General features: G+C 41.1%; 1 protein-coding gene across 1 annotated transcript in view; it reads right to left on the minus strand.

Annotated features, from left to right (window-relative positions):
* Positions 1-3,215: 3,215 nt before the first annotated feature.
* LOC133274979 (tyrosine 3-monooxygenase-like) overlaps positions 3,216-27,198 on the minus strand; it is a 30,683-nt gene continuing 6,700 nt past the window's right edge. Inside the window, exons 5-12 of the mRNA XM_061464624.1 lie at positions 26,779-26,829; positions 22,930-23,075; positions 15,720-15,855; positions 15,014-15,083; positions 13,278-13,334; positions 11,044-11,139; positions 5,770-5,903; positions 3,216-4,174 (exon numbers count right to left, since the gene is read on the minus strand). Coding sequence (XP_061320608.1) covers positions 4,015-4,174; positions 5,770-5,903; positions 11,044-11,139; positions 13,278-13,334; positions 15,014-15,083; positions 15,720-15,855; positions 22,930-23,075; positions 26,779-26,829 — 850 coding nt within the window. The 3' untranslated portion in view covers positions 3,216-4,014. The remainder of the gene's footprint in view (positions 4,175-5,769; positions 5,904-11,043; positions 11,140-13,277; positions 13,335-15,013; positions 15,084-15,719; positions 15,856-22,929; positions 23,076-26,778; positions 26,830-27,198) is intronic.

The following is a 27,198-nucleotide window of genomic DNA, read 5'->3' on the forward strand; positions in this document are numbered from 1 at the left end:
TACGTGCCTAAGGCAAAGATACCAGAGGGTTTTTCCTGGTAGCTTCATTCCTTGCCTCAAGCAGTCATGTTACACTTCTGTGCGTGATTAATTTGTTGGGCATGATTTACTGGGTAAATTATGGCATTTCAGTGATGGGTGTAAGGGGATCTTCGTGCGTATAGTTGTACATAAAACAATTTAATGGTTTAGGTTTCTTCAGGAATACGCTATCATTTCCATGGAAGTTTGCTTTTCTGTTTTGTTTTCTTCTTTCTCCATGGATCAGCAGAGACAAGGAATACTGACTGTAATGAAGTTTCCTCTCTTGGGAAGTCTTTTGTTTGTTTGTTTGTTTCTTGTTCCACCTCTTTGGTGTGTCTTTACTTAATTAAGGTTTATGTTCACCAGGTAGTATAAAGGTCAAAATGTTAAGGGATCCAGGGGGAAATGTTTGAGAAGGTCTTTCTGAGGGTGACAGCTCTGCCTTGTAATACAATACTATTTCTCATGGGAGTGGGTGGGAGGCCTGCCTAAATTTCCTCTTCCTGTCCTGCCAAATTCCCCAAATTGCATAACTGTGTATTCTCCTTACACAGTGGTACCCTTGGCATCCCTAGTAAATCTGCAGGGAAGCAGTGAAGCAGCTGGAGGCTTGAAGGTGGACCAAAATTGGTAGAGGATAGACTTGGTTAGCCAAAAAACAAAACAAACCCAAACCCACAAACTGAATTACTAACTCTCCCATGTATAACAGAACAACACAATACAGATTTAATAACATACACTATTTTGTTCTAAATGCACTCCATCTAGGAAAAATAAGTTTATCGGATAAGCAAAGGACCCATGGGGAGTTCATCAGTTCAGTTTCAAGTCACAAGATGTGTTTTATTTGGCTTTGGAGGCTTCTTGTGCAAGATTAATGTGAAACTGCTGAAATGCAAACTGACAAAAAGACATATTTTTACTGGTTGGTGCTTTTTCCTCTGTGCCATTATTTTCATGAGGAGGCCCCATAACTGCCTTCCCCATCACCCCTGCTTTAGACTGACAGGAGTATGAGGTACTTCTTGGGTTCTGTGAGGAAATGAAAGAATGACTATTAGAAAAGCAGCATGACCAGTGTACCTCATAAGGATGTAACACTGAAGGCTTTCACTTTATCACTACACTGAATCAGAAGAGAAGAATTTGGACCTTCTTAGAGGGGAGTGTCAAACATGGCTATCCTAGGGTAGGTCTTGCCTGAGTAAGGAGGGTAAGGTTTGCCTCCTTTGGAAAAACTTGTATGTTTCTTTAAAGTTCAGGTAGCCAAATTCATTACTTTTGAAGCTTTGCTAAGCTTCACTAGATCCTACCTTAGCCGCATACACTGCCTGACTGTCATTAAGACAATAAAAATGCAAGTACACCCGCAGAGGTTTTGACAATCCTGGTTTAACTGTCTGTGTACAGCACTTTAAATAGGCTCAGTACGGTCTCTGAGATTGTTCAAGAGAGATCGGGTACTACTCAGCGTGTGTAAGGGTGGGAGAATCTGGCTCCAAATGGTTTCTTTTTCTCTCCTTGCTACAGGAACTGGAAAAGACAAGGGTGTGTGGGCGGGCCTGGAGTCCCTCCAAGGAAAGTGTGAGGCCTTGGGCAAAACAAATCCATCAGGTCTCTCATTTCTTCCAAATATAGGTCTGTTCTGAGCAATAGCCAAGCTCAAGTCTAAACTCCACATCCAACTGTTTCAGAGGGAATACATGAAAAAGACCCTATGGCCTACAGAGTCCGTCTACAGAAAATATTTTGATAGCTCTTCCGCTCTGGCATTATCTTTCACTTAAAAAGAAAGAAAAAGAAAACACACAAAACTGGAGCACATGGTTCAATTTTCACTGTAAAACAACTGATTGATGAAAATGATACTTCTGAAAACAATCTGTTGCGAACTATCAAGCATTTTTGCCTACGCACCAATTGGCAGGAATAAGACAGATAAATTATTACAATATGTAACAAAACAAATTGCTCTGAAGAGAAATGGTATTTCTCTGCGTGTGTATTAGCAGGATGAGTAGAATTAAATCCATGAAAGTATGCTGAGAGATCATTCTCCATCACAGCAGAAAAATACTGGAAGCAAAGGAACTCACTTCAGCTCTGTCACTGTCTCTACCAAAACAGAGTTTATGATATGCAAGTGTTCTCTTGGAGTAGAGCAGAAGAATCCTGGACTTAAAAACAAAGAATAAACTTGGGATGTATCTGTTGTTGAGTGGAAGAGGTTTCAGAGCCATTTTTGCCAAGATACTTCCAAATATTTCAGGCATCACCACGTATTAATAAAATGGAGCAATTGCAGCAGCTTCCTAAACCTTGAATACTCTATTACTGCCCACGGGATAATTTTCTGATGTGCTTATAGACATGAAGATTTAAAAGACAAAATCCCATTAACTTTCAATAATACTTTCTTTAGAGCCTGGCGCATGGACCAATTACAGAGATAAGCGCTCTATGCAGTAACAGCATCTGAATTGTTCTGTTGTGACTTTCTGTGTGCATGCTCCTATCCCACAGCAACCAGTTAAGGCAAAGATGATGACTCATTTTCCATCAAGAGCCAAAGCACATCACAGTTACCTCAAACTTCATACCCTGTACACTGGCAGTTAGTGGATAGCCGTGGATGAGCCTACTATCCAATCTACTTTTGAAAAAAATAAGTAGAGCTTCTAAATTACACAAGGTACCTTGACACTTGTGGATCATGATCACCCACCCTGAGCCATGAGATCCATGTTGCCCTTGTAACCTGCACCAACTCTGCACTGTTGTTAACAGGAGAAGGAATCCTAGGCATAAGCATTGTTGTCTTTTCCTGAACTAGTCTCTACTTGTGGATAAGAGAGGAAAAAAGGGGACACAAAGAGCATGGGAGTCTGAAAAATGTAATTATGAGCTCTATTCTGGGAAACGTATCCTGTAGAGTATAGATAAATTTCAGACACATCTCAGAGAGGGACTGGAGAGGGAGCAAGATGAGTTGGAGTATGTATCTGATATTGTTTCCACAGCAAAGCTGTATGGCTGCTAGTGGTTGATCTTAAGTTTTGCACCAGGTGTTCCATATATTTGGCCTTTTGGCTGTTACTACAATCATCATGACATCAACAAGAAACACAAAGCATAGCTTGCTTTTGAAGTTCTTCAGGGGTATCTGAAGATGAAATACTAATGGGACTTTATTTTTTAAAGGCTTCTTCAAAAATCATTCCTTACACTTAGATTTCCTTTCCAGGATCCAAAATTCCTTTTTAAATTAAGCATCCTTGTATGTGACAGAACCAGAGTATCATGAGCCTATTATTTTCTGCCTTTTTTTTTTTTTAGCCAAGGGACAAACATTCTGAGAAGTCAAATATGACAGGAAATTATTTTGACATATTTGAAGGCTACTGAATGAAATGAGTGTCTAAAAAATAAATAGTGAGCAGAAGTAAAGGGTTCCTTTTATAAGCTTTTGCATTTGCACATTGTAAGGGAACCATTCATAGTTTGTGAGCACAATAGCTGATAGTAATTGCTAACAGAAATGAGCTAACTGCAAGGACTGCTAACAGTAGGCAACTAGCCAACCTAAAAAGACTGTGATCATGTCATTTAAGCAGCAAGTAAAGGACTGTGTAGCAGAAGAGTTACTGTGCTATTCTGTGACAGATAACTTGAAAAGGTGGCAGGTGAATTAAAAAAACACCTGTAAGAGTCCAATAATAACAGATAAATACACTCCAAACAGCTGTAGCTCATATCACCTACCAAAAATTGGAGTAATTTGGTCTTGCTTGTCATTGAAATATACTCAATAGGAACTTATTACTGTGGCTAAATCAGCAGCCTAATTTACAGTGAAAAGATTAGCTTAACGGAGCCGTTTTGCGGCTTAAAAACTTTCATATGCAACTACAACTTCATCACTAAATCTTCAAGTGCTGGAACCATCTACAAGTATCTCAGTGCCAGGTGAGTTGTACTGCTGTAGTTTTAAGAGATGTTTTCAAGGGCCAAGCAGAGGTTTTTCAATTCCCCTTTCATCTGACAGAGTGCCTTCTTGACTTTCTGAGGTGTGTTCATAACCTCTACACTGCTGGTGAATGGGTTGTAGTGCAGAGAAAAGGGCTTCTTGATCTTCATTGTGTAGTTTCTGTGGAGGGAAGAAGACAGAGCTGCTAATTCAGAATTCGTTTCCCAAAGCGTAAAACCTGCAGGACCTGGTTTCTTAATATGTAGGCATGGACTTGTTGGAGAGCAGAGGCTGCTGTGACACCTCCTCACTGTTACTCGTTAACGTTGTCTGGTGCAGCACACTCTCCCCACGGCTGAGCTACTTGCAGCCCAAAAGATCTGCAGTGCCTGCTTTTCAGTGTGGCTGGCTCAGACCCGCCTGCGCTCTTACAGCTCTATGCTAGCACAATTCAGAGTTATTACAACCACAAGCTGAGGAATGCAGGAACACAGCATGTCTGCTGCCTTCACTTCCAAGAAATAACCTGGAGTAGCTCTCCGTAAAATTCTAAAAACCTGTTGATAGTAGGTATCTTGGACTATTTTTCTGTCTCTATTAAAAAAAAAAAAAAAATCATGATTTCTTGCCATCTTTGACAATGTTTCCATTAAGTACATGCTGGTAGGAGCCCCCTATTCTGATGTTGCTTTATGGTTTTAATTCTGACAAGGTTTTTGTGCCTTTGGTTATTTTGAGCTGCTTTGGCTGCACAGCTATCTTGAAAAACATGTATGAAAAAGCTTCAAGTCTGAGAATGGCGTATTCCCTATCCTTGCAAGTTCTTTTCAGGTTTGCCTGAGTCAAATACTCTTTAAAGTCTTCTTATTTCTGCCAGTGAGTTCTCAGCCACGTTTTTACACACATTAACAACTGACTGTGAACCTTCACATTTAGAATGAGGGGCCTAAATTGCTATTGTTATAACCCCAGCAGACAGTGCTTCTAGGGAAGAGGCAGGGGGAGTAGGGAAGTCTGGCCCACATTCTCTTCCTCTAATAAATTCTTCATTTCAGCTCCTGCATGCTTTCTCCCCAGTAGTTCCACAACCAGCCTCCTGCCTCCAGCCAGAATTGGTTATGTTGTTCTAACTGTTGGAGATGAAGGCCAGGATTTGAACCCTGCTTACTTTAAAAAGAATAAATCTTTACTGCATAACACAGTCAAAGAAATGCATTTAGAAACACCTCTAGCTAATTTGAAATAATGTTATTCAAGTTGCAGTCAGCTACTTTGTAGAAATTAGATTGCCTGTGAATGCTGATTCTGCGTTCTTGTGCAGATATAATCAGAGGAAAAAGGCAATCTTGTTTTTAAGACCCCTGCTGATCCATGTTAATTCCTAAGTCTGCTATAAAATTTATGCATGGCCTTGGGTAAATCAGTTTTTCATGACCTCTTATTTGTATGAACTAGCACATTGGCACCCCAACTGTTGGGTTGCTCTCTATTCTTACTGTTCAGTTTCAGATTTTACTTCAGAAGTTGCTAAAATGAGGTACTGCTAAGATGAAGCATGGGACAGGGAGTAACAATATATAGTTATGGTTTTCTGTGAAGCTTTTCTGAGATAAACAACCTCATGTTTACCTTTGCTGTGAAAAAGCCACTGTGCTAATGAAGGGCACAGTGAGATAGCCTGCCATGGTTAATGCAGTTGAGGTGGATGTATTTGAGATTAGGATTCAAGCCAGTGTGCCCCCCTCAATGAAGACACCTACAAACACTTTACTTACTGAAGCTTGGCCTTGGCATCTTCCAGACTTTCTGCTATGAAATAGACAGGTTGAAAGGCTTGATCCTGATAGGGGTGAACTGCAGTCACTTCTGGATCAAAAGGCTTGTACTCTGGCTTGTTGGATAAAGCATACTTCGCAATGGGAACAACATAGGTTAGAGCAGGTGAGTGAATGTAGCAAGAATTAGTGCCCACATAGCCATGAAATGCTCTTTGCGAAATAGTTGAAGGTAATATCAGGTCCTGTTCTGTTACAGGTGAAAGCTGCTTTTCATAATTAGTAGCTAATAAACCAAATAGTACATAATTTTTAAAAGAAAAAAAAAGAAAGAGAAAACCAAGACACGTATTTCCTGCATTAAAGTGATGTATGATTTGGTACCAAGGCCACATTCTCAGACAGGGAGGGGAAAGTCTATGCCAGCCCTGAAAACTGAATATCTAGAAAAAAAAATAACTTCGTGCTACTTTCTTTTCCAGCTAGTATCATAGAAGATTCACAGACCTGTGCAGCACTATTTCAAAGTCCCCAGCCACAAATTTCACATTTCCTGCTGCAAGGAAGAACAGACAGAATGCTCCTTGTATTTTTTGCACAGCTCCATGCCAGTTAAGCCACCTAAAATCTTCCCTGAAATCCAATATATAAATATGCACTATACTCTGTGGATGCATGCTTGTGTTTTGGGCCCACAGAGGTTCTTCTATTTTTTCTTCTCAGGTCCTTCTACATTGTCCCCTTAGGCAGACAGGAGGATTATGGAAGTCTCTCATGTCCACACTGCAGTCCATAGGCACAACTATTATTTGTTTACACATACTGGAGATACCTTCAAACCAACCAGCACCAGAGCAGGGAACAGCATGGTTGCTCAGGTATTGGCATTGGCTATCTAGCACATGCACAAAGTCCTGGGAAAACAGCACAATTCAGGCTTAAAGTGAGCTCCTGCATGGTTTTTCTGCCCCTGAATCCTGAGTGAGATATTTTAAAGCCAGATTAGCTCCAGTGAGAACAGAGCTGCGCTGGTAGATGTGCTAAAACCTGGTTTGGTCTCCAGTTGTCCAAGCTGGGAGTGCCATGGCCACTTTGATGAAGTGTCCTTTGTACAAGGATACTTTGTACAAAAAGGGAAAACACAACTCATTCCAGTCGATACTGAGACATTTCTTTCCACCTTCAGCCTGGGCAGTGGGCCCCATCCACCTAGGGACAGCCTTTTAATACCCACCTATTCTTTGAGATCTGCCTGTTTGTGTTTCTGTCTTCTTCCCCAGCCTTCAGAAGCCACCCTTCATTGTTTGATGATCCAAATACCAATTCCCATGGTACCTGTATATAACTAGTAGATGTGCATGACACTTCACAAGACTTTCAGCTCAATCTGCTAACTGGAAAAATGCAGACAGTACCTTAAGCACAGTTTTGGATATTACACTGAACTGAACTTGAACTCTCCATCACTGGAGGCCTGCCTTAGCTGGTAGGCCAATTTGCTGCAGAAGTGGTGCAGAAATTAATACAGGCCTTAAAAAATAAAAATAATTATATATAAACTGCTAAAAGATCATGTTTTTCCTGTTCTCCATTTGCAGTGTGTAATTGAAGAATAAATCTTGGAGAGCACTCTTACAATCTAAGATGGATGGTATACACAAACATGAGGCTGCTCTTATAATCTTAGAAGCTCTGGGGACTAATGGGAAAAGATTTCAGAAACTCAGAACCTGACAGGGGTCCCACTATGCTGTCAGTTTTGAAGCAGAACTGAAATCCCATTGATTTCAGTGGAAGTTCAGCTTAAAACCGGATGGCCTTAAAGGCCTCTACAAGTTAAGTACTTCTTGTGCTGCAAGAAAAGCATATGTAGCACTGAGTGCTGCCAGAAGTGTGGTATGAGCCATAAGATTTTACAGTATGTAGGACACAGACCAGCTGAGTGTTAACAGGAGAAGCATTTTGGATAATGTAGAACAGCTGACAGAATATAGTGAAATAAACAGTGCAATACTGAGAGCTGTTGGAGAGGAATTCTTACAGTTCAGAGGAGGCAAGGTTGGCCAGCAGTCAGACCCATTACAACTACTCAGTTTAGACTTGGTATGGCTATCCTGTCCCTTCTAATACCTAGCTGCTGTCACTAAATTATTTGTTAAATAATACATATTCAAGTGCAAATCACATGCAGAGGATTTCTAGCTCTACTTCTTATCCTCTGCCCTTCTCCCATGTTATGACCCCAGTTTGAGCAGAACCAGCCCACAGAAAAAAACTACCTGAAGCTGAGTTCAAACTGGTCAGAGTGGGTGCTGTGGAGAAGAGGAAAGCATTTTGAAGATTTCATAGTCAGGATGTGGTTCCCTGGGTTACAGTCACACACCCACAGACAGTCGGTCCAGTCTGCAGTTCAGAGATGTTCCCAGGTTCCTTGCTGATGATGAGTTCTCAGACAACATTAGCTGGACATGCTGCTGCTCACCCTCTCCAGCTGGTTAGATGTTGTCTTCTTGTAGCCAGCCACCTAGCCTTATTAACTCCTGCCTTTATTGCCTCCTCAGTGTTCATCATCCTGCTGTTCCTGGCTCTGGAACCTTCAGGAATGAGGAAACTTCTTTGCGCAGGTTGCTACAGCATGTCTCCTTCTATCACATGAGCTGCAGTTAGTCTGCCTGTGCCAGATATGCTGATCAGCTAAATCATATGGAACCAAGTTTGGGGCCTCCATGCAGAAGCCCTCATCTGGACCCATACTGAGAAAACAGATGGATAATTACAAGGATGGACAATGGCTTTCTCCCATGCAGTAGCAAAACTTATCTAGAGCTTTCTCAAGAGCCAGGCTAAGACTGCAAAATGAGCTTTGTAAGAAACTGAAAGCTATCATAAGCCTCACTATCTTCTAAATTTCATCTTCTCTAACAAAGCTGCCTAGACACTGCTGTACCTCTAAAAATATCCCTTCTATAAAATAAGCATTGCACTACACATATTTCCTCTCTTCAGCTGAGAAAGAAACAGTTGGTATACATTTTCAAGTTGCTATCAGGTGCTTAGGCATGGGACCTCAGCACTTTACTCATACTGCCACTCTCCATACTGAAGTTAGAATCAGATGCTTATGCAGTCTAGAATGATTCAATGTAAACATTTTTTTTATTTTGGTTTTTTTCCAAATAAAAACCTGTGAGATAAGTCACCTGTAAAAGGAAACTTCAGCACTTAAGGCAGTGGATATAATTAATCTGTGTACAAGAAGTTTGAGATGTTCAAGGTGAAGTGCACAGAATCCACTAAGCTGCTGTCTCAAAAACTATGTGGTGATGTACTTGCAGAGGTCACATAGGGATTGTACACGGCATACAGCCACATTGTTGGTGAATTGCTTGCCCATCTTCAGACTGTCTTAGGTGTTACATGCAAGATGGACACACTTTTGGAAGCGGGGTAATCTTTCTTCGTCACCTATTAAATATAAATGTTATCACATCTGCATGTAATTTCAGTAATGTGATGAATGAAGACTTAGGTGGACCCAGCTGTATCAAAAGTTTATCCAGCAGCATTACCCAACAACTACTGATGATAAAAGAATCCACCACTTACCAACTCAAGGACACTTCCACTGTCAACCTTAGTGGCAGGGAATTAGAGGTGCAGTTATACTTTTGTGTTATATAGCACAGTTTTGTGAACAAGCAGCTCTTGCCTACCACTTTAATCAAAAGCAGGAGAGCTAGTCAGTGTCTGGTGAACAAAAGGGTAGAGAGGAGAGTAAATTTGATATACTCAATTTCAGCCACCAAATTGAACATTTCTGATGCGACTTTTACCTTCATCTGTGTCAGAATTAAACAGAAAAAAGGAGGTAACATCACGCAGACAGATTCTGTGGTGCATATTACTAAGAAAGCTACGTAAGTATTGGAGTCATTATTTTAGTAGCATGTTTAACATGTAAATGAATTTAAAATTATAAGGTATTCAGGCAGGCAGAGTAGAATAAATGTTGCCTTGAACTGTGCTTTGTTATTGGACCTTTTTAGTTTTATCAGGTGGACAAAAGCAAGCTCTGCAAATCATATGCCAGAATTTATGCACAAAGTCTCCAAATTGCAAGTGTTGGCAGAAAACCAATGCTAAACTCAGCAGGAAGGCTGACATGTGGGAGGGTTCCCCTTTCTATATATTAACTCTCAACTGCCCCTCTGTAGGGACTCCTATTATAAATGTCTTGAGATATGTTAACATGCAGTTTCTTCCTTCTGTCCATTGACTGGAAAGCTAGCTGACCTGTATACCATTAGGAGAGTTTTGTAATATGTTTATTGTCATAACAATCCAACCATCTCCAGTTATGGGAGTCCAAGCTGTGCTAATCCTGCAATGGTTTCATATGAATGTATCATGTAGCTAGCTGTTAGGCTGATGTGTCTATGTGTTAAGATATATCACCCATGAAAACAAATGGTTTCTGGTCTATAAAAATGCTTGAAAAGAATGTTTTTTTATTTTCCTTTGGCTCTTACTAATTCAAAAAAAATCATCTATTATCTGCACAACCCAAAGCAATTGAGACCTAGTGATACCAGTTTAGGGCTTTTAGCTTCAGGGCTCTGTGAAACTGAGGACAAATTACTGCCTCCCCTGTAAGCTGTTTTTCTGAAGGAGGGGAAACCTTTTTGTAAAGGTGTACAGCCCCTCCTTCTACAGTTAATCTGTCCAGGCAGGACACTGTCAAATCTGTGTACGCAGATTTTAATCTCCATAAATTTAGTTTTGAAATGTATTTATGAATGTGAAATACTAAAGCATTTTCTTTTTTGTCAGTGTCTGTGATATTTACAATTTCTTTGCACTTTATTCTGTCGATGACTTTCTGATTCATATATGCATAAATGGCAATGGCATGGATGAAGTATCGGAGCTCATTATAGGCATAATATTGCCCTCTAGTGTGTAACTCAGAAAGGTACATGAGTTTGATGTTAAAAGTCAACTGTATTAACTGGCCAGGAACACTATGAAGAAAATCTAACGTTTTACAGGCTGTTTGCTTTCACTGCATTTCATCTCTTTAGGTGAAAGACAGGTACAATCCTACAGTAGTTCTTCCCCTACTCAGTAGCTTCTGGGAAGGAAGAATTAATTTCTTTGAAAAATACGTATTTTACATCATATTGGTTTGTGTGAAGAACCAATATTTTGCTTTTACCAGAGATTTCAGCAAACAACATTATGGAAATCTTTCAATCCCATGCATTTGATACATACCATAAGTTCCCCATAGGACGAAAGCAGTCCTGCCCCGTAAGCTTTGATCGATCCGTTTTGCTTGCAGAGACCAAACTCCACAGTGAACCAATAAACCTGGTAATAAGAACAACTTGTGAAAAACAGTCTCAACAGGTAGTTCATTTTTCCTTTCATTTTCTTTCATCCTTATATTTTAATGTCTTTTTATCTTTAAATTTTACACTTGTATATTTTAAGAAAATTATTTTTTCTCTCAATGCATGTAACAAACACATATTTTTTTTCAGAACTTGCCATCCTTCCTATTATCACTCCCCCCCAAAAAAAAATGAAAAAAAAAACCAACAAAACAAACCAGTAGTGATAATTATATGTGTACATAACAACATAAAGTCCTACTCCCTTCTTTCTTTGGAAGATGTTACAAATTACCCTGCAACCTCTTAGACCTGAGTTTCATCACAGTCAGTGGAAGCTGACAGATTTCAACCCATAGTTCCCAGAAGGACAGGCAGACCCCTATTGCAGGTTCAAGACCTTAGGAAAGGTACTTGAAAGGGCAGCTTCCTTTCTCCTTTGTCTGTGTGATAGCATTCAGAAAAATTGAAGAATGACTTCTCCTTTAGCAGCAATGTGCCCCTTAAGTTTATACCAGTTATACCTTTATAATGTTGAAAATAAAGATACGTGCCACTGGGATTCTCTTGCAATAAAGTATGCTTAGGACCATACTTCCTTTACCTGCTGGACAGTAGTGGGATAAAAGCAGCTCTTGGCTCTGCCAACCTGTTAGCCCTTCCCTTATTATAGCACCTAAGGAAATGGGCAGTAAAGGACCAATTCTGGTCAAAGCCTGACCCCTGAGCAGCTGGATAAATGTTGTGCAAAAGAAAAACATGGAAAACATGAGGCATTTCAAGAATATGGCTCTGTGTCGCAACTCTTCAAGGCTCCTTTAGGGACACATAGGTCTTTGCTGCCTTGTACACAGGGCTTGACTTTGGCTTCAGTTTAGACGTAAGTATTGCATTCTCAACACCCTTCTCAAAGAACTACAGGCAGGTTGTAAAATAATTTGAAACTCTATGCCATTCTGTTTATTCTGCTGTTTACTTTCTTCTATTTCTTTCTCCCACTCTCTTTCGTATCTTTTAATTTTGATGACTTTGTTTCAGCCTGCAAATTTACTTCTAGAGAAACAGCATGCCGGGATCTTTCTTTCTGCAGAAACCTAAGATGCTTTCTCTACAGTACAGCTAATAATTCTTCATTCTAATTGTGTTAATAATCTTAATTCTTATTATTTCAGAGTGAAAAGTCTTTCAAGTATCTCCTCATTTAGCAGAAGGTCTTTTTGTCTGAAGAATGAGACTCGAAAGGAGGAGGAAAAATTCTTTTAAACGTTATCTTAGATGTCCTGAATTTGGCTTTTAATTAGTGAGGTTCTTTCAACTCTCACTGTTTTAACAGGATACAAGATGCAGTACTACTGGCATTCTGGAGACAACATAAACACTGGCAATTTTCCATCTCTTGTGCACCACGAGTGGAGCTGGGGGATGTGAGGAATTTCAGAAATGACAGTCTCCTCCCATCTACCCCCTTTCCTGAATGAGCCTCACCCAGCTGCAGGAAGGTAAGGCTTCTTTCCTCCCTTGAAAAAATCATCAAGACTTGGAAATAGCTGCCATTATTGGAAAAACAAATTATGTGGCCTCCAGCCCACTTTCAGAACAAATCACGATAGCAGCAAGGGACTGCATGACTTGTTTTGGCAGATGTATACAGCCTAGTGACTCAGAACTGAATGGCAGTACCTGCTCTCAACTTGCTTTTAAGTGCTCACCTATTTTGTGAGATTAATGACTATAGAGTGAAACAAATTCTGACAGTTCTCCGCACCTTATGTAGGAGAAAATGCAGAAATCAGATAGGGTATCCAGTCTACTAGGTGAATCTGGAAAGTGAGTTGGTTGATATTGTAGTAACTCAGCTTCGGCAGTATATTCTTACAGAAGCAAAAAGTATAAGCATTCCCTCAGGTGGAATCACATGCTTCTGGGGTCTGCCACAGGGGCTCCAGCCCCTGCTCCAGTACCTCCCTACTGTTCATGAGGAGAGACAATAATCCTGATTCTCCTATTTTCGTAGCTAATCTGAGATACTGCAGAAGAGCCTTCCCTGCACAGTAAGGGATAAGCAGTGAATCGTTTGAGTTTTGCCTCTGATATTAAACTGCCATCTGTACTTACTGTGGCCAGTTTCTCAATCTCCGCTTCAGATGATCCAAGAGAAGCCAGTCCAATATCCTAAAGCAAGTAAGCAAGCAGGCAGTGTTACACTAGTGTGATTATTCAGCCCAAGGGAGAGAAAGAGGGGAAGGGGGAGGACCACATCATTTCTAGCATGAATAGCATGAACTATTCATTGTTTTTGTCACCCAAAATGACCTTCCATGGCTTCCAGGATGCCTACCTCTCCCTGGCCCCCAGCTACATACCACTGGGAGCAACATTAGATGAGTGTTTAATCCTCAGTGTTCTCTGTGTAAAGTTAACTATCTCTTGTCTTAATGCTGGACTATTCGTGGTAGAGATTTATGGGAAGGCATAAGAAGGAAGGACAGCAAGGTGGGTTTTATCATGGCCATTGCCTTTCTGTGTTTCACTCTCTTTCTGACAGCCCTTATGACTGGGTCAGATCCATTCAGGGAGGATTCAGTTTACTCCAGTCTGTGCTCCCTGTTGTTATTCTCACAATAAGAATCTGTAGATGTCTCATCTTAAACTATCCCGGGAGCCATATCATGCAGAAAACAATCAAAATTAGGGCATTTTCACCATTCATCATCTCATATTGAATGGAACAAAAAAGAATATTCATGGGGTGAATTTCAGCTGTGAAAATACTTCATGGGAAAAAAAAAAAAAGTGAAATGTGAAATTCATTTAATGTGATCCCATGCTGTATAATCTGTGTTATAGATGAAAAAAAGAGGAAAGCTGAAAGTTCTGAAATTGCTATAATCTCTTATTTCTAATGTATCTTCAGTCTTGGTACTGAACTGAAGATGTTTCTTCCAGAATAAATTATAGATCGCTAGGATATTTTAAGTAGTATTCATCTGAATCTGATAACAAACAATATATATGTCTAAAATGGAAACTGGCATATATCCTAGTCAATACAATTGGAAACCACATTGTATGAGGTAAACTGGCTTTTTTTAAAAGATATTCTGACAAGGACCTATATTGTGTGACCTTTGTGCTCTTATTGCCAGTTTCCACACTGACCACTGATTGATAAGCCTAGAATGTGAGTTATCTTCCTCCCTCAGCTATGGTTTTGAGGGACATTCATAGTTCTGAAGTCTTTAATTACACAAGGTCAGTGAGTTCCCTTGGGTCTGATGCTCACTGCTCACACTAAATAGCCCCTTTGTATACAAAGAAGCCCTGTTTCCTTTTTGGAGCCTCCTGATCAGTATGAGCAATGCTGTGAGAATCTGGTGAGTTGTAAAAGGAAAAACAACTCTAATGAATGACACGGTGATGGACACAATTAAAGTATCATGTGAGATAAAAATGTACATCCAGAGACAGAACTAGCCTGGGGGCTCGATGGCTGTTGTTGGTTAGGTTCATGTGGTTGTAGGACAGGAAACCAGAGGAACAGCATAGTCAGCACAGCTCAAACATGCATCACCACAGAGGCTCCACTAGCATCCTTCTGCAAATTGGCATGGCCCTCCCACAGAGAAGTCCCACATGCACTGCCTATCCTTCCTTTTACACGATATCCACAGGGAGCAGTGCTACCACTCCCTTGGAGTAAACATCTCTCAGAGTGCTGCTAGCCCACCACCTGAGGCTGCAACTCAAGTCTAAATTAGTGTTTCAAGCATGGTGAGCTGCATGCCTCTGAGGCACAACTGGACTGCTAGCCAGAGCAGTTGGTTAAACAGCCAGCATAACAAGCGTCTTACCTGTGAGAACTGGGCAAACTCTTCGTCAGCTAACATGGGAACATGACCCAGTAACTCATGGCAGCAGTCTCTGGAAAACAAGTGACCTTTATATTTAATAAAGGTATCTTTTCCTATCCTACATGAACTTCCTGTGAAGGACTTCAGCCAGTAGATCCACAGAGGGAACAAATGTGGGAGATGCTCCACAGTAGCTGCCTCCATACCTGGTTTGTCTCTGGAGGGAACATGTCAGAGCATTCCCTTTCACCATGGGGATCTAGCTACTCCCCACTGCCTTGGCTATTGTCTCACTTGGGATGGCATGAGCACCAGTCTCCTATGTCACAACATCTTTGAAAGGCTCCTGTTTTGTCCCAGCATACAACAAAAGTCTGTGTGAACTTGTAATTTCTCATGAAATGTAATTGCTGTTGTCTGGCCAGCACTTACTGGGAGAGTTTCACAGCAGGCAATCAAACCCCAGCAGATGGTAACTGAAGGCAGGATGAAAAGATTAAACCAGATATTCTCCAGTCTCTTCCTTCCCCAGACAGCTTTGCAAGAGAGACAGAGATCCACACCCTCTCATGCATGACTTCCCCTTCGAACTCTCCAGCTACCAGTTTCTCAAATTGTTTCATTTTGTGGACTACTGGACAGACCTCCAGAGTGATTCCCCCAACACATTCAGAAGAATGAAACTGTGCCAGGGCACCAAACTTACGGTTCTGGGGAATGCATAGGAGAAGAGAAATGCCTTATATACTGTGTGCTCTGGAAGACACGAAATGCCAGGCTGGCAAGGAAGTCACGAGCAGACAGCAGCCCTGCAGCTGGTCTCAGCTGGAAACCTGTTCTCTCTGCAAAGGGAAGTAAGTCTGAATTTAGGCATTTCTAGGCTTAACTACATGGCACACGTACTTCAGGTAACCAGTTTCAGAGGACTCTTGTGCTCTGTTGCAGTAGCTCTCTCTTCCAAAGCACAGTAGGAACATCCTGGCTTATCATTATCAACATGCTCCTAAGCTGCTATGGGTCCATTTACTGCAACATCAAATCACCTAGCCATCCATCATACGCTTATCCATACTGCCTACTCCAGTTTACATTTTTAGCACATTTATACACATTTATCTACTATGTCACACATATCAGTGGTATATATGAGGTCACATATGATCCTTACGATCAAACATGGAACAGAACTGGTATTTTCAGTCTTGACTAGTCTATTCATTCTTGGATTCTCTCTCTCATTTCCTATACAACATTTGTAAAACTAAAACAGGAGCTGAATAAGAGCTGCATCCCACCCCTACCCTTATCTGAGAGCACCTGGCTCTTCCCCAGTACTAGGTTATTCTTTAGCCCCGTCCTGCAGACTTTCTTATTCCTTACACTGAAAGCCCTAGTACCTTGCACTGTTGAAGACGGAAGGTGGACCATGGGTCTGGGTCTGCTCCAGTCTGTGCAGTTCTTCTGCTCCTTAATGGGCCTAGTTCAACATATCTCAGTGGCAGATTTAGAGCATACTATTCAACTTCATTTCCCTTTATGAATGCATGCTCCATATGTATAAACTAGCTCAGCACTGGCAAAAACTTCTTATCTATTTTATCCTTCTGTACTTCATTAGAATGGGAACACACAGAAGAAAGAGCAAACAGGTCCTTGTCAGAGATAAGGGTGCTGAAATTTGGCCTTAACCATTTAGTATCAGCTTCCATCAGTGTTTTCACCCATTTTTCTCCTCTGGGTTTTTTGATTTTTTTTTCCCATTATGTTTTTCTAGAACTAACTGCACAGTCTCCCTGTCATGTGATACTACTTGTTTTGCTTTGCATGTGTCCATAGAACAGGACCAAAGGATGCAAAAATTTGGAACGATAATTTCAGCTATCAGTGTTACTCCAGGACACCCTGCTTTGAGAGGTCTTTTAGAGATGACTAACAAAATAACCAGCCCTATGGTCAGCAGAATACACAATCTGCATTTCCATGGGAAACACATTGGTGGTCTGCAAAGCTAAGAAAATTGAAAATCACTGCTTTAAAAGAGAGCCAATGATAGCCTTTTTGAAGGCCTATATTCAAAATCTGTGTTGCATTCTCAGTTCCCATAAATGACATTTCATCGTCTTTAAAGTATAAAACAACATTGAAAAAAAATCAGAAATGGCTTTATTCTCCCTTCTCTGTCCATATTCTATTGTGTTATGAATCCTGGAACCTAATTTCTTTTATGTAAACAAACAAAAAAATCCCACCCAGAAACCAAGCCATTTACAAGTTTTTGGGGTGGTTTGGTTTTTAATGTTTCTTCCAGCATTTCTTGTCTTGCTCTGTCTGGCAATTAGCACTTCTCTCATTTATATAAAAAAAAAAAAGAGAGAGAAGAAAAAGGAAGGGGGAGGAAGGGAAGACTTCACTGGAAGAATTAGAAGAGACAAAACATCTGAAGTGATACAGGACTTTAGTGGACAGCAAGGAATGCTTCTACTTGACAATGTGAGGTAGAGGTGGTGAGCATTTGTCATGGTTATCTTCTATTGCCGCATCAAATACAACGGTAATGCATACAGAACTACCTCAAAGCTGAACCTCAACAAAACCCACGGAGATTATGTCTTCATCTTTTTTATATGCTGAGCAAAGGTATCAGAGTTAAACAGGGAATCAGAAGAGATTATAATGCAGCTTATTATTCTCCCCCATCCCCAATTAATAAAGCAGAGTGTTTGAGGGAACAGACAGTCTACCAACTATGCCTCCTTTGGCACTGATCAGAACCTGGCACAAGAAGGGTACTCCCTTGCTGCTGATGCCATACTAAACCAATCCAGAGGAATGTGAAAATCTCAGAATCCAGTCATCTTTGCGTTAAATTCTGAGTCTGAGTAAAGTGAAAACTGCAACAGCTGAAAAACATATCAGACGAGAACTAAGCCCTACGTAACTCAGTTTTGGAAGGACTATGAAAGAGTCTAGGAAAATTTATATTGCTTTAGCATCCATGTTGGAGGAGCAGGAGGGAAAATGAAAATTACAGCCTATGTTCCCTGAGGTGCCCTTTTAAATATAGGCCAGTGAATCAGACAGTCTGCTGATGGAACAGACTTGGCCAGTTGTCTTGAAAAGCCATAGGAAAAAGTTATCTGCTGGAGGTAATATCTGCAAAATCCGAACTTCTATTTCATTACTGCACAATAAAACCAGCAATCAGCAGAGAATTGGGGGTGTGGCTGATTGGACTTGCTGCCTAAAGACCTACGAAATAAAAATGAGTTGAAGAAAAGGTCTTGAGCAGTTGACCTAAAGTGATCTATAAGGCTTAATTCTTGGCCTTAAAAACTCATGTGTATAGTCCTGTGCATTGTAGTGTCAGCTTACTTGAATTCACTGGCTGTAATTTCTTCCAGCTGCAGAGGACAATGAATGCCTAAATCCTAACATCTTTCCTAGAAAGAAAGATGTGCTTAGGTTCATCTAGTTAACTCTTCAGAAAAACACTTGACAGGTTGAACAGTTACATGGTTAACCATTTAAACCCCCTTTAAGTACTTATGAAGTACTTATGATGCAAAGTTCATTTCTGTTCAGACCAGCCTCAGTAGCAGGTCACATAACAGTAGACAGATCTTACTGTTCAACTTTCATTGAAGTCAAAAGGAATAACTTGTTTCAGTTCACAGATACTGCTGGGCAAAAGAGAAGATGGATGTTTATCTGGCTGTGAGGGCTGGTTATAACATGATCTCTCATACAGATCATGTTATAACATGATCTGTTATAACAGAATATCCCCTCCTCTCTCTTTCTGCATCTCTACAGCTTATTAAATTCAAAGCTGTGCTAGGGGTAGGTTTTTCAAAGCTGCTCCACAGGATGTTCACACTGGGCATACATTAGAAAGCATTTGTCAACCAAGAAGGTGGTCAAACATCGTAATGTGCATTCTAGAGAGGTGGTTGATGCCCCAAGCCTGTCAGTGTTTAAAGAGGCATGTGGAACATTAACTTTTGGTCACCCCTGAATTGATCAAGCAGTTGGACTAGATGATCATTGCAAGTCTATTCCAATTGAATTATTCTATTCTGTTCTGTTCTATTACATTCTATATAAAGTGTTAGCATCACATATGCTAAAGAATATTCCAGTTCTTAGAGGTAGTATTTAGCAAAGATACGTGCTAGGATTTATGTCCTACATGGGAGACTGGGGCAATTCAGGGCTCACCAGGAGCTACCAAGTGACTGGAGGAACTGCCCTATGCATTTCCACACAGGCTGTAGTTGAAATACATCCACTGTATGCCAGAAATTCTGGGAGACACATTGCAGTCTATAGTTTGGTCAAGGTTTGATTGGTTAAGCACTGCAGCACAGTGATGTGTTGCAGTGCTCAACTCTAAGACAGGAAAGAGCCTAAGTGCACAGTTGATTGATGAGTTGCGAGGAGAAAAATTTCTCTCCTTGTTAACACTGGTGGTAAGAGCTACCCGAATTAGTAATAAATCACTACTTATAACTCATTATAAATCATACCCCTCATCCAGTGGCTGCTTGGCATGAAGCTGTCTTTAACACAGATTTTACAGGCCTTGCAGATGCAGGCCTGTGCTCAGACTGAGTTTGTAACAAAGGGACCTTGCAGTAATGTCAATCTTCTTATTAGAGGGAATCATCAAAGATAAGATATTAGGTCAAAGCCCCATATAATGGAACTAAAATAACTTTAGCAGCCTAGTTAGTATAGGAGGGAAGTAAAATGGATAGTTGAATAGAAAGGAAAATACATAATGCAAACATAGAAGAATCCCTACAGCTGTATGTAATGGTGCTCATGGGAGATGATTTTCATATGCCAACCCTCTGGTTCCTTACACTAAAGGCGCAATAAAATCTTTGTCATTGAACAACTTAATCTTCCCTAAAAGATGGCAATGTCATAGAAAACTTCAGCAACAGAAAGCTCATGCAAGTTCACTAGCATCACCTACTGATACATGGAGCGGGTGACTAGATTTCCTGAATATTGTATGTAAATATAACTTAAAGTTAAGCCATACTTTTTATTATTTATTTCATCATAGTGATCAGCTGACCTCCTTTCTCTGGCAGATCTCCTTATTCCTGAGAAAGAAGAAAACTTTAAAAGCCTTAAATGAGGAAACACACTCGCACCATGAACAACCGGCTGATGCACTGGTAAAGAAGATCAATACTTTTGTCACCAGGAAAAAGCAGCAAGTCATAGTGGTAGGGGTCTCTACTTTGAAATGAACAGAAGTACCCATCTGTCAGCCTGACCCAGTCTCAAGGGAGGTGTGTTGCCTAGCAGGAGCACGGATCAGGGATGTTGCAGAGAGGCTGCCTGCTCTAGTAGGTCCCACTGACTATTACCCACTTCTACTGATCCATGGAGGTGCTAGTGGTATAGATATCAGTAGCCTAGAGAGCATAAAAAAGGACTACAGAGACCTGGGAGAGGTAGTTAGAGGCTCTGGGGCTCAGATTGTCTTCTCGTCAGTTCTCCAGGATACAGGGGAGGACCTTAAAAAGGCTAGAAGGATTGGCCAGGTTAATAAAGGGTTAGAAGGGTGCTGCCATAGTCTGGGGTTTGGGTATCTAGAACATGGGACTCAATTTAGTAGGCCAGGTCTACTGGGGGCTGGTGGAGCTTTTGTCAAGCACAGTTTTGGTAGGAGGTTTGCCAGACTGGTCAAGGAAGCTTTAAACTAGATGTGTTGAGGGAAGGGGGCATCATTCCATCCCAACACACCCAGTCAGTTGCCAGCACCTATAATAAATGCTCAGAGCCAATGAGCCGGCTTCATTTGGAGCTTGGCTCAGATGCCTCTATACAAATGCTTGTAGCATGGGGACCAAACATGAAGAATTAGAGATGTGTGCACGTCTATGTGGGTATGATATAATAGGTATCACAGAAACATGGTGGGATAGCTCCTATGACAGGAGTGTTGGAATGGAAGGTCTTTAGGAAAGACAGGTCTGGCAGACAGGGAGGGGGAGTTGCCCTTCATGTACATTACTGTGAGGATCTGTTACAGACCACCTGATCAAGAGGACTCTGTGGATGAAGCACTCTACAGACAGATAGGAACAGCCTCACGCTTGCAGGCCCTTGTTCTCACTGGGGACTTCAACCAGCCTGACATCTGTTGGAGCGACGGTACAGCCCAGCACAAGCAATCCAGCAGGTTCTTCAATTGTGTGGAAGACAACTTCCTTCTGCAAGTAATAGAGGAGCCGACAGGAGAGGTGCCATGCTTGACCTCGTGCTCACCAACAGGGAAGGGCTCGTTGGAAATGTGACTCTCCAGGGCAGCCTTGGATGCAGCGATCACGAGATGGTCGAATTCGAGACCCTCAGGACAGTGAGAAGAGCATGCAGCCAGCTCACTGCCCTGGTCTTCAAAAGAGCAGACTCTGGTCTCTTCAGGAACCTGCTTAGTAAGGTTCCATGGGAAATAGCTCTAGAGGGCAGGGGGCCCAAGACTGTTGGTTGATATTCAAGGATCACCTGCTACAATCTCAGGAGTGTTGCATCCCAACTAGAATGAGGTGCACCAGGAGGGCCAGGAAACCTCCTTGGATGGATAAAGAGCTGTTGAAGAAACTCTGAAGGAAAAAAGAGGCTTATAAAAAGTGGAAGCCAAGTTTAATGCCTAGGACATGGAACTGCTGGAACAAGTCCAGAGGATGGCCACAAGGACCATCAGGGGATTGGAGCACCTCCCATATGAAGATAGGCTGAGAAAGTTGGGGCTGTTCAGCTTGGAGAAGAGAAGGCTGCGTGGAGACCTCATAGCAGCCTTCCAGTATCTGAAGGTGGTCTATAAGGATGCTGAGGTGGGACTCTTCATTAGGGACTGTAGTGATAGGACAAGGGGTAGCGGGTTCAAACTTGAACAGGGGAAGTTTAGATTGGATATAAGAAGGAAGTTCTTTACTGTAAGGGTGGTGAGGCACTGGAATGGGTTGCCCAAGGAAGTTGTGAATGCTTCATCCCTGGCAGTGTTCAAGGCCAGGTTGGACAGAGCCTTGGGTGACATGGTTTAGTGTGAGGTGTCCCAGCCCATGGCAAGGGGGGTGGAACTAGATGGTCTTAAGGTCCTTTCCAGCCCTAAGTGTTCTATGATTCTGTATATCAGCTGGTTGACAGAAAGCACCTGGATTTAGCAATCCAAATGCAGCCTCATCAAAAATAATGCAGTCTCCCTTCCTCTGGTGTCTCTTGCTAGTCAGGCCCCAGGAAACAGGAGGTAGGTCAGCCTAGCAATCTTATGTGTTCTTTCATCTAAGGCCACATCTTCATGCACTTACAAACTAGTACCACAGCCTTTTTGCTCTCCTGTCACAGCTACACAGTAGGTATCAAGGAGTTTAGTGTGGCAAATGGGACTAAGACAGAAGAAGCAGTGTTGTTTCAAGGTAGCTGTTGACTTGAGTCCTGGAAATCATTTCTTCTAGCAAATATTGCCATCCTGCCTCAGACACTGTCAAAAAAGGAGGACTTTAGAGGTATGTACCTGTATTTGTGTTTGGATCTTATGAGCAGCGTAGCTATAGAAGCATGAAATATAGCCAAACCCCTAGAAAACCTGTGTATGAAGTCATGCTGAGCAGTGTGCTGTGTGGCTGCACTGCTGCTAGCACTGGAGTTAGCTGAGTAGTGCTACCATAACTGCACCCAGACGCAGAACAAACACAAGCTTACCTACAGCTTCATACCTAGATATGCCTGGTACTGATGCCCTGTGCTACAGCTGTTCTTGCATGAGGGAACCCTACAGCTAATCAGCTCTGCTCAGCAGCTTGGGTCGTATGAGATGGCTTATATGTGTACACAATATATGTTGCACAAACATATCCAGGAAACCCTGGAATAAACCATGGTTCATCATGACTGACCTTTTAAAAATCTGGAGATGTCCTGAAGTTGAGGTATGTTATTCTCTTGGTAGCCACAGTATTTCTCCAGCTGCTGGAAAGCATCCAGATACTGCATACAAGCATGAGTAGGGTAAAGGCTGCTCAGCTTTCTGTAGACTTCTCTCCTGAAAAAATAAAGCCATATAGCATGGCCCGCCTCCATAAAGCAGTACATATCTGCCCTATTTACAGAGAGGCGTAAACCCCAGCACTAGAAGTGGTCTAAAAATATGAACTCAAGGCACTAGTTCCAAGTTCTTGGAAGCTGATGCCTGGGTGGATGTAGTAAAGCATAAGGATTTTTAGTTACACTTTTCCTTCAGAAGTTGGGTTCTGTTCAGTAAATCTGTTTTATCCCTTCCTACACCCTCCCTTAACAAGAGGATCCTGATTCAGAAGTGTTTCTTGCTTAGGTATAAATGCATTGGAGGTACCAGAGAAATACCAGAGAGGAAGTTGGAGCTGTGGCCCTCTCCATGTTTTGCAGTTTAGGGATGGAATGAGTCAATTATTCTCTCCCTTTCTATGTTTGGGTACAGCATGAAATGCTGGTCCCTCCACCTCCATGCTGAAGCCTAGCCTATATTTGATTCTTACAAACCTCCTCCTAAAAAAGCACATTTTTTGATATTGAAGAGTGATATATGGACAGTCAAAGAGGTTCATACTTTTGCTGTTCAAAATGCCTGGCATGGGCTATGTATTTGAAAGACTTGCCAATTTCTTGAAGCATTTAGCCCATTATACAAAAAGAGACCAGCTGAAGAAAAATATATATAACCAGATTTTGGCACAGGCTTCAAGCTTCTCCCAAACTTGATGGTGCTTGGATTTAGAGCTGTGGTTTGGAATATATTTAGCTGTTGCAAAATAAACAAGTAGTAATAGGATGGCAAGAAACCTTATAGAAATGGTTATTTTTGTTCAGACATGGCCCTAGGGTGTTCACAATTTTATAAACATTGTTTTATGAAAATTGAGATCATTCTTGGAAATGCTGGGTACGGAAAGTGACCTTTTGTTGGTTTTGTATTGTATTTTTTTTGTGATGCTATTGTTGCTATGGAGGTGATAACCAATCCCTGGTAATGGCTCTCCTCATTTGTATGAATGTCTTACACAGTGTGGGAGTAATGAACCAGAATGAAGGGGGGAAGGAAAACCTTAGGAGGAAAAAAAAGAACAGAAGAAAACAATGACTGCTGTCACTATTGCAAAAGTCACAGGAGACTGGGCCATTTCCATAGAAGAACTAGGAAAAAATGTGGAGGACTAGAGTTCAAGTGTTTCCCTGGCTTATTTCCCCATAGAATACTACTGATTTCAGTGGGATTGCATAGGATCTGAACCGGTACACAGTTCATCCCCAGACTGGAGTCTAGAGACTATTTTAAACTTCTGCACATATGGTCTCTTTTATCAAAGTATCTACTGTGAGCCCAAACATCAACTATCACAGAAACATGGGCAGTCTCGGAGACTAATGGTCAGCTATCTAAAGCTAAGTGTCCATCCTCTCTAAGTACCTCTGAGGCAATTATTTAAGTTCCCTCCAAAGTCAATAGAATATCAGATATTTCCAGACAACAATTTAGCTTGCGCTAATGTCTCAAACAGGTGTAATGCCCCACCGTATGGAGGTGCTATCCCTCAAAGGACCATTAAGCTGCTATTTGATGGTACTTCAGTCCAGAGATGGAAAGAGAAACCACTGAAAGTGTGGTCTATGAAATACTCTAGAAAGGAGCCTCAGAACAAAGGATAGAGCAGCCACTTGACTTTATTGGCAATGACCTTATTTTACATAAACATTAGCTAAGAAAAAAGTGACACTATTCAGCTTTGTTAGGAAGATGTGACAGGTGCATCCGCATAATTTTGTCCTAGATTCTTCCTTTTCTTATACAGCTTTTACTCATAAAACAACTTAGTTTCAGAGCCTTCCAAGAAGCCTGCTTGAAAACAGAAACTCTGATCATCTCTACCCTCTGTTTTCTGAAAGCTGTATTTCTTCACTTGATTATTTTCATTTTTATAGCCATGTTGCTACAAACTGAAGGCATCCAGCAACTCTTCAGAGTGAGCACCGAGGGAATTTAATCTGTGCTACAAATTTCCCGTTCAATTGCACAGCGCTCAATTAAGTTGTGCTGTAATGCAGCTGACCTCAGGGCACAGCCCCAGGGGGTTCTGATAACCATTGGGAGGGTCTAATTTTGGAAACAGCTTTACATAACAAGACAACCTGGGTTTCTGAGGCTCACTGTTTGGGGAAATGGGCAGATATTCCTTTAAAGATCTATTCTGTTACCACAGTGGGACTAATTCTAGGTGGAGAATGGCTGGAATGACGGAGGTTGGCAACAAAAGAGAAAAACAGGAAAGAACACAAAATTAAATTTTCTTAAATATGACGTTCCCACACACCATCCCATGCCAAGATTGTTGGCTGATGGTAGCAATCATGAGAATGACACCGACCATCAATCTTTGACAATTCAAGGATGCTATAAAAACCTATTTGAGCTTAATAAAAATGTGATCGCCTGGATGAGTTAGATGCAAGGTTTTTATGTGATTGTGGGCAGCACCACTCAAGCTTTCTATGGCACGGTAGATTTTATTTAAAATAAAATGATCACTGAAAGAGATGGGATGGCCTCGTGGTTGAGATTCTGGCATGTGACATCTAGTGTATGGACTTAATTCCTGACATTGATATAAACTTTGTATATAATTTGGGGCAAATTACTTAAGCTCCAGCTTTTTCATATCTACAGTTATAAAATGTGGTCATCATTCTTCCTTTTTCCCACCTTTAGGCTGTCTTTTAATTGCCATTGTAAACTTTTCTGAACAAAGATCCTCTCTTATTATGTGCACATGTGGCACAATCCTCACACTCTGCTCTAGTTGGGTCATTTGGACATATTTATGTTTGTATTATCATGCAAATGTGTAATCATTGCTGCTTACTGAGATTTGTTAAAGTTAGTGGGAGAAAGTGAAAACAAAGGTATAAGAAATAAGCAGTCTGTTTTCTTTCAGTTCTGCCACATATTTCACATCGTGTCTACAAACATCCTTTGAATTTAATTAATTTTGTTTGTTTGTTTGGCTTTGGGGATTTTTTTGATGCCAAATCTTCAGGAGAAACAAAGTCCCAGTGCAGAAATGCTGCACCCATGTGAAAGTCACTTGCCATCATTTTATATGACATCAAAGGACTTTTTACAGTGTAAATAATACATCATAAGAACACTTTGAATTTTCCTTTACCATCCATTTGAGAGAATAACATCTATTCATGTTAACAGCAATGAATACTTGCAGGAGAACAAGCAAGGCAGGTCTGTCCTATGAACATTCGGTTAGCTGCATCCTATCGTTGAACTTCCATCCTGCAAGTGGGCGTTTGCTCCTTATAACAAAGTTGGACCTGTGATATTAATGACACCACCATAGTTATGGTTAATTAGAGAACAGTTAGAAGAAGTTGTTGGAACTAGGTGATCTCAAGGTCCTTTCCTAATTCTGTGGTTCTAAATTATACTATTGGCTCCATTTTTTTCTGGCTTCTGATATTTTGATAGGATTGGCAGGCAGGGAGACAGTCAGAAAAATTCTGCTCTAGAAAGTGAATAGTTAAGACCAGCTCTGAGAATGGCTTTCTGCAAAACAAATGACCAAAAGGTGATACTTAACCAAGGAGTAAAATTTGAGGTAGATATAGATGGTATTAAAGTGGTTTAACTGTCTCACATTGAGAGTCTTTCCTGGAACTGCAGTGTAATGCCCCAGGAAGCAGAGTATAAGCAGCAAACTCACCAAGTTGCAGTCTCCTGTGCTGTGTATTCAATGCGAGGCAAAGGGTCTCCTCTGTAACGAAGAGAGGAAATAATGCATGTGTCTAAAGCAGATTACAGGTTTGGTTTCTAAGTATTATTTACTTTCCCTGCACCATGAATATTTGCCAGAATGAAAACAGAAACAGCAAAATTGTACATAAGTAACAACTTCTTAGTCTCAGTAGGTTCTAATGTGTGCATTTTCTCTTCTTTTCCAGTGTGGGGAGGAAACAGAGGGAACAGTAAGAAAGGGAGTCATGTTCTGCTTTACAGAAGAAAAAAGAAGCCTTCAGGCTTACCCCCACCTCTGCTGAAGGCAATCTAGCAACCAAAACACAGTGTCCATCCCTGAGGGATGTGATCAACACAGTAACATTGCAGGGAAGCATTCATAAACTCA

Source organism: Pezoporus flaviventris, unplaced genomic scaffold (genome assembly GCF_033815535.1).
Source record: "Pezoporus flaviventris isolate CSIRO_AGI_PZ_B2104156 unplaced genomic scaffold, CSIRO_AGI_Pfla_v1 ptg000002l, whole genome shotgun sequence".
Lineage (NCBI taxonomy): Eukaryota > Metazoa > Chordata > Aves > Psittaciformes > Psittacidae > Pezoporus > Pezoporus flaviventris.